The sequence below is a fragment of the Telopea speciosissima genome, chromosome 8, assembly GCF_018873765.1.
Source record: "Telopea speciosissima isolate NSW1024214 ecotype Mountain lineage chromosome 8, Tspe_v1, whole genome shotgun sequence".
NCBI lineage: Eukaryota > Viridiplantae > Streptophyta > Magnoliopsida > Proteales > Proteaceae > Telopea > Telopea speciosissima.
In genome coordinates this window covers 3,717,190-3,725,172 of record NC_057923.1, presented here as the reverse complement: position 1 = coordinate 3,725,172, position 7,983 = coordinate 3,717,190, and the positions used below count along the sequence as shown (strand labels likewise).

Here is a 7,983-nt window from a genome sequence, read left to right as displayed (position 1 = left end):
TGACCATAAACATAGAGAGGCAAAAGATATGAGAATGCCTACCCAGTGGATGACCCATCTGTAAGGGTATTGGTGTAATATCCATTCCTATGTTCTAATATAATCCTACATGTATTATGTCTCAGGCTGTAAGGGGCAATCTAGTAATTAGTCCATCTGACCTAAACCCTAGTATTCTTATAAATGCTAGCTGGAGGCAGCAGTATGGGTATTCCAAACTAGATACTCAGGGTGTAATGCTTTAAGCAACTTTGTGCTTAAACCCTAAACCCTAAACCCTAACACCATCACCATGCTCTGAAGTTTGTGACACTGGACATGAGAGATATGAGACTCCGGCTGTTCACGAAGACTCGTTTATGGATTGGGAGTCCCAAAAGAACAATGCGAGTTAACAACTTTCTTCATATCCTCTACTGTTCAGCTGCCCGACAGGACCGTGCTGCCAAGACACCGGGCAGGGGTAAGGTGGCCATTCCCCATCTTGTTGTATCTCGACAACACGACTACAAGTGTAGCAGCAAAATTTCGAACCCACCTCTCTCTCTCTCTCTCCTTGTTCGTGTGCTTCGAGAGTTTCATAATAGAAATTGGTAGGTATTACAATTTACAACCGCGCGTCATCAAGTCTCAGAAAGAAAACGTTTTTATTTTCTGGCCAAGAAGGTCGCCACGTTCTCTCCATGCGTCTAACCTCAACTCTTTTTTAAACCGTTCTCTGGCTTATACTATTCTAGGCATCCTTAATTAACAAATCACAGTTTCAGAGTTGGCAAAGTGGCAGATTGAAACATCAGGGTAAACCACTTGACTTGTAGTTCATAATCTACTTCAGCTGAATACCTCTTGACTTGTATCTCATAATCTAGTGTTACTTTTATGGGGATAATCAAATTAGAGTCATCTATGGTTCTTCACTTGATTTGGGTTTTGTTTAACCTCCCTTTGGAGCTGCTAGGTTAATCACATTATTGGGCCTTCCAATCATCTTATTACATTGATTTCCCCTAATTTTCTTTTATCTTTATTCAATAGATAATATTTTTGTAAAAGAAAGTTTCCTGTCCAAGAGCATGGTTCCCGTTCCTACACCCTTGTGTTTGTCTCTCTTTTTCCCTGTAAAATGATCTCCCTGACGTCATAAAGTGAACCAAAAAGGGGTGTTAATTGGGTCTCAAGTAAGCGTAGGAGCCATGCTCCCGAATAGAGAACACTACTCCTATTTTTTATTAATATTATGATTTTATTATGAGAAAGAGCATTACCTGGTCGTGTGTCCCATGTGGCCCCTACGCCTAGACACATGGCCGAGCGATGACCACCGTGAACCCCATGAAAAGACGAAAATCTCTGAAGGTGTGACGGTCATTTTGCGAGGCTTTGTGTTTGGGCGCAGGGGTTGCGTGTTGCACACGACCAAGTATCATTCTCTTTCCCTAATTTTATAATATATAAAGGATGAAAGAGAAAGAGAGGTGGGAGGAGGTGGTTACAAAGAAAACTACGAATTTAACTCGTCTCTAGGGAGCCCAGCACGCTCAGGGTGTTGCCAGCCGTTGAGCCGTGCCGCACATATCCTTAGGCGTGAGCTAAGATGTGTGCGGTATAGCTCAACCGTTGGATGCCCCCTGGCAGCACCTTGGGCACACGCCTCCCTGAAGACGATCCTGATCCGAAAACTACACTTAGGGCATTTTATCCAATGCCCTACTTTGAGGGAGCTCCTTGATGGGAGGGGAAGGGGGTCTCTTAAGTTTGTCCATAAATATTAGGAAGGGGTCTCCTGTCTCATTAAAAGTGTCCTCGAGAAGATTCTCATCTAGTTTTTCTTTGCGAGAGAATAACTTAAAAAGAGAGGAAAGTCCCACCAACTCACGATTCACGAGTCTCGCTCAGAAGATAACTTTAAACCAAAGATAAATATTAGTCCTAGGCCTAGGGTAACAAATTAAGTTGTGAAATTAAAAATCAGAATAGCCAAAAAAAAATTATTTTTGTTGATATTAAAAAAAAAAGAAAAAGGAATTACGTACTCGATTAATATTTAAAGGGCATTTTTTGTTAATTTTCATGGCAAATATATACATAGATAATCTTCTACATATCATTAATATTCCCCAGAACTTTTTGAATAAATTATCCAAATAGTCCATCATTTTTTAAGCCATATGGATAGTTTTAATTGCCAACTGACCATTGGATTAGTTGTATATACCTTATCAATCAGCCATATGTTGAATTTCAGATTCAAATTCACTCAAATCCCATCCAATGCATGTTTAGGCATCCTTTTATATATTTGAAAAAGATCTCTACTCGGTGATGTTTTCTACGCTCTCTCAATATAGGGCATCTTGAAATGACTCCTCTGCCCCTTGGGTAGACACCTAAGCGTGCTTCCTCATTGGCCCAGACGCTAGCTAGTGCCTCTACCTCTAGTTCGTAGAGGCCCAGAGGTTTTGAGAACCTCGATTACTTAGTCGATGAAACGCATCAGCGATTCAATCATCATTTACGATATTGTTGAGGACATCCATCGATCGATTGGTTAGTCTGGGAAATAGGTGGCTACCTCCGGAGGACAAAAAACATTTATTTTTTTCATTTGGCAAATCCCAATTAAGATAAAACCTAACATGCAGGCAGTGATCTAACCATTTACAAAATGTGGGTCTCATTTGCCCCACATGGCAGATAATTGGGCCATTCGGATAAGCTTATCCAAATGAGCTGCCATTTAGATACCTTTGCTGGCCCCCCCCCCCCCCCCCCAAAAAAATTATAATTCCAATTCATTTATTGTTTTTTTATTTTTTTTTATTTTATAATTTGGTTACATATATCTGGATCTATTAAATATTGCACAAGTTTATTCCATGTTTGAGTATTATTAATCTTAATGTCACAAACTTTACAAGTACTAATTAATCAAACTATAATGTTATAAACTCCACAATCCTAATTCCCAAATAAAAGAACAAAAAAAAACAGGAAGGAGAGGAGAGGAGAGTTAAAAAGCAGTGTAGACTTGCATCTGATTCAAGATGTGTTCAAAGTTGTCAGTAGACTTCTCAATAGGATGTGTATGCATCCCTTCATATGTAGTGATAACAATTCCTTCATCTTTGGAAAGGCGTTGGACTTGCTTCTTCACATTGCACCCTTGATGTGTGCACCGATAGTAACTTCTGCAAACCAAACAAAATAAATTCATCAATTAATTCACTTTCCTTGATATGATCATGATGGGGTCCTTAAACATCTTCAAAACTATTTTTGAATTCAACAAAAAAATAGAATAGGAACTAGATCGAAAAATATGGTGTTCTTGTTTCTTCAGAACATTTTCCCATAAATGTATAAGTCCAAAGTAAATAAACAATGGTCTTTCCAACTATCTCTCCCCATGCATCACGGTGGTAGTGTAGTACAAATAAATGATTACTTGACTTTAGTCCAAGAGGTCAATCATTTCTGGTTCTCATAATTTGTCTTCAACTTCAAATTCCACAATGAGTTGATTCTTAATTTGTGATAACCAGAGACCATAATATGATATTATCATTATTGTGTTCTTTATTAATAAATAACTCAACTAATCAGTTTTAAGCAGAGCAAAGATGAACTTTGTGTTATTGGTAAAGCCTGATCTTAGTTTAATCTAGGACGTACTAGTACTGTTGATTCTTCCTCGATATCTGGAGTCATTTTATTGTGGGTAAGTCTGCACTTTTGGGGATTAGGGTTTCTTTAAATTGTAACTAGTCAAAATGCCATATACAGGGTGTTATCTCGTAAGGTGAGTATTTGTTCTTCGTGTAGATGTGATTGTCATTCGTTTTTCTTTTGTCAATCGTTGTTCTATAATAAAAACCAGTCAATTTTAGGAAAACCATTAGTAATAATCTTAAATTTTAAATTTTTTTTCTCTTGCTAATGCTATCTTCGCGAATATGGATACATATATGTGATAAAGCATAAATATGATCTACAAATGTCTCTCCTACAATGAAGAGCTAAACTACTTGGCTCAAGCAATCATAGGAAATTTTGTTTGTAGATAGAGAGAGAGAGATTGCATGAAGGAAGTTTATTAAGAAGTTATAGGCAAGGATTAAATGAGTTATGTTATTGGGAAGGAATCATTCTAAGCATTCTAATCAGTTAAAGTCGTTACGAAATTTGTACTTTTGGGGATTAGGGTTTCTTTAAGTCGTAACACGTCAAAATGCTATATATATATATATATATATATATATATATATATATATATATATATATATATATATATATATATACCGTGTTATCTCATGGGATGAGTGTTAGGGTTTTGTAATTTCCTCATCAGAATAATGGAATTTTTGTTCTTTTATCGTTAGGCCATGAACATAGCTTATTTTGAGTGAGCCATGTAAATCATTGTGTTTCGTGTATATGTGATTCTCATTCGGAAATCAAAATTACAATAAAAGGATAACCATGTGAATTTTTGTTTGTAGAGAGAAAGAGAGAACCAAGGAAAGAGTGAATTGAAGTTCTAATTTAAGAGTTTGATACTGGATAGGCGATCTAATTACTTATAAAATATTAAGAGATGATTAATACATAAAGAAGGGTTATCCCTCTTGTTTACTAGAAAGCTTACTTATTATCTTTGATATATCTAATAAGTGAGGAGTGGAAATCTAGTTTTTTAGTAAAGTTGAACAATAATAGTTGGTAGGTGGGTGGGGCTCTATAGATCAGAATAGCTATTATGCAGTAAAGAAGAAGAAGAAGAAGAAAAACGAACCTGGGAAATTTATTGTTCTTCACAGCCTTCTGTCCGTATTTCCTCCATCTGTAACCATCGTCAAGTATATCAACTTGGCTCCTTGTTTGAAAAGCATATCTGGGTTTTCTAATCTTCTTTTCACCTTTCTTTTTATCTGTTTTCTTCTCACCCTCAGATGACCCATTAGAACTCCCCCCACCTTGAGAATCGTTTCTAATTAGCTGTGAAAGTGAGACATCGGACGACGAAGACGTCAGCTCCTTCTTCCATCCTTGGAACCCAGTTGGGTTTGGGTTATTGCCATGAACGTCTATAAAAGTATAAGAGTCTACCATATTTGAAGAGAACGGAGAAGAAGAAGCTGCTGCTGCTGATACTGATACTGATACTGATGAGGTTGAAGACGAAGAACAAGGGAAGAAGATGGACGGGTAATTGGCCATGAAAGGCTGAGGGAGAAGAAGGGGAGATGGGTCGGGTTTTTCCAGTTTGGACATATCGATAGAGAAGAAGACGAAGCGATGGTTGATATGTCCAATATATATATATGAGTGGGGTCCGAAGGTGGGGAAAATTTGGAAAGAAAAAAAAAAAAGTTGAGGCGGCTTTTAATGGCAAACGGTCCAATTTTCACTATGCTTTCACGATTAGGACGCTTGGAGCCGCTCTGTGACAGGGAGGAAGAGAATATCTATGAAAATAGGTATAAAATGGGAGAGAATTGTGTCGTAAACGGCACGTAAATTGGTGAGGTTAGAATGAGGTTAATTCATACTTTACCTAAACAACCATATCTAATCCATGTGAGAGAGTGAGAGAGTGAGAGAGAGAGAGATATTGAAGGAGAAGTGGTGGTAGGCGGCTCATAATTAGGGTTACGACAATAGGGGAGAGAACAATTTGGATCCTCTACTGCCGAGCTGCACAGACTTAGCAAGGCACGCAATGACCGTCTTACGTACCCCTACTCGAATTGGGCTAAGACGGTCATTTTGCACCTTCTTGTATTTGCATAGCACGACAGTTGGGGCAGCTCGGTAGTAGAGGATCCGGATCAGGAGAGAATGTTACTTGGTCGCGTGACACCTACAACAAGGCGGGGCATGCACAGGCATCCAACATGGGGGTGTGGTGGTCATTTCACCACCCCCTTGTGTCTGGGTGTAGGAGTGTGCGATCAACCAACATTCTTTTTCCAAATAGTAAGAAAGAGATCACCCCAAGGGGTTAGCTCAGTTGGCAAAAGACCAACTCCTTAAATAAGAGGTAATGAGTTCAAACGTCCTTGGGGCCTATTGTCACGCCCCTATTCCAGATAAGGAATATAATATCATATAAAGGGTGACTAGGACGACGCGTGTCATCCTACTAAACCGCCCGGATCACTGACACAGTGTCCCAACGCACAGTCATATCCAATATTAACACAATGTAACATTAGAATGCAGAAAAGAGGAATATTACATTCCAAGGATCAGTAGTATTGCGGAAGCGTATAAATCGAATAGTTACAAGATGTTCAAAGCTAGATGATAAATACAGTAATTAGTTACATTTCCAATGATCATCTAATAACTATCAAAAATGGTATTACAGTAAGTATTTCACCATAGGCCTTAGCCTCAAAAGTAATCAAAAAGGGATCGAGTCCCGAATATCCTCACGGCCCGTAGGCACAATCATCGCAAGGACACCCGTCGCCATGTTCCTCAAACACGGCCTCCGGTTCCTCCTCACCGATCTCATCGTATCCCGAGGGCTGAACTCCAAGTCCCGCGAGATATCCGTCACCGCACCATAATCTAAAAAAATGTGCGCACGAGGGGTTAGCTCCACCGAGCCAGTGAGGGGATGGGGATGCACAAACACGCAATTCACATAGTCCAATGATGCATGCACATGTTAAGTCCATTTTTCCACCTAACAAACAACTAAGTCAATGGCATATGCTACTGTGACAACTCGGGAGACACTGTGGGTCACTTAACTTATCGCCACAATGAAACCTCAATTGTCACGTGGGACCTACGCCGATCGAAGCCTCCAAGACCACTGGGTGGCGGACCCCGATAACCAATACTACCATGATCGCCTCTCCCACCTCCACGAATCCGGTTGCGATTACCCAACACCTAAACCCCTGTTGGTAAGGGTCGTAGCATAAGGGTGTGAAATCCTAGCCACAAATATACTACATGCAAGTCCTATCGTCCCGAGAGGTAATCCGGGCGCATCAACTTTTCATCCGGTTTAGTGCCGGTTACACAGCGACGACACGCGCATACAATTCAACATGACATTCAACATAATTTCTTCATAAATGTTTATAGAGTTCGGGTTCCGCACGTACCCACCGCACCGAGGCCCATCAAGATACAACATTATCAATCAACATTATAACAAATAGATATAAAATTATGCAATATGCGCACACATGCTTATTAATTATAATGAGTACATAATATATAGTGCAATAGTAATAACAAGCCCAAACAACCAAACCCACTCACAACGTATATGCCAAGCACCCAGTTTATCGCTTGTCGCCTCGATCAAGCAATAAGCCACAAAAGTGAATATTTTAACCTATACAAAGAGTGGAATAAGGTTAAACGAGCGAAAGGAACGGATCCCCAAAAGATCTCCCATAAACACTTAAGTATAAGGTTTCAGAGACGAAGTGGTTGCAGGAGTGGTTTCATGCCCAAATTCTGCAACCACATGTAAATCCTAGGAAACCGGGACAGTTTTAGTCAAGGTCGGATGCAGATGTGGTTTCAGAAAAACTGAATCCAAGTGTAAATCCGAGCTTCACAGGGGCTCAGACAATTTTTGCCAAGGTCGGATGCGGATGTGGTTTGAAAATCGAATCCGAGTGTAAATCCGACCTTCACGAGAATCCTTCTCGGAAGGTAGTTTCGGGGGTTTCTTGCAGGTCTAAAATCACATGTAACCCTCACACCTTCAGGTCCAAAATCCGAAGGATTCCCTTCCAAGGACCCCATTTCAAGTGGTTTTTAAGGCACAAGGACTTCTAGAAAACTCTATCCTAAGCTCCTTAGGGTCCAACCTTAAATCTCCCAAATGGCAATGAGAACCCTCACATTAGAGCTCCTAATGGAGTGAACTAACTCCACCATAGCTTGGCTTTAAAGCTCCATCTACTCCCTAGGTTCCAAGAGAGATCTAGGTCAATCTCTCCCATTACC

At 39.8% G+C, this 7,983-nt stretch overlaps 2 protein-coding genes across 2 annotated transcripts in view; both read right to left on the bottom strand.

The window, feature by feature from the left end:
- The window catches only part of LOC122671539 (very-long-chain 3-oxoacyl-CoA reductase 1-like), a 36,350-nt gene extending 29,213 nt beyond the window's left edge, over positions 1 to 7,137 (bottom strand). The window contains exon 1 of the mRNA XM_043868818.1: positions 7,125 to 7,137. The gene's annotated coding sequence lies outside the window, so the exon portion shown is untranslated. The remainder of the gene's footprint in view (positions 1 to 7,124) is intronic.
- Positions 2,997 to 5,217, bottom strand: LOC122671540 (probable WRKY transcription factor 75). The gene is made up of 2 exons (XM_043868820.1): positions 4,793 to 5,217; positions 2,997 to 3,188 (listed from the first exon to the last, which is right to left on the bottom strand). Exons 1-2 carry the CDS (start codon positions 5,215 to 5,217, stop codon positions 3,011 to 3,013), a joined length of 603 nt encoding a protein of 200 aa, XP_043724755.1. The 3' UTR covers positions 2,997 to 3,010.
- Positions 7,138 to 7,983: the final 846 nt, after the last annotated feature.

What these genes read in the sequence shown, in the direction of transcription:
- LOC122671540 (XM_043868820.1), bottom strand. Translation starts at nt 5,217, where the DNA reads ATGGCCAATTACCCGTCCATCTTCTTCCCTTGTTCTTCGTCTTCAACC. An exon ending in AAGAACAATAAATTTCCCAG is followed by an intron (nt 3,189 to 4,792) that starts GTTCGTTTTTCT and finishes TTTGGTTTGCAG; the next exon opens with AAGTTACTATCGGTGCACAC.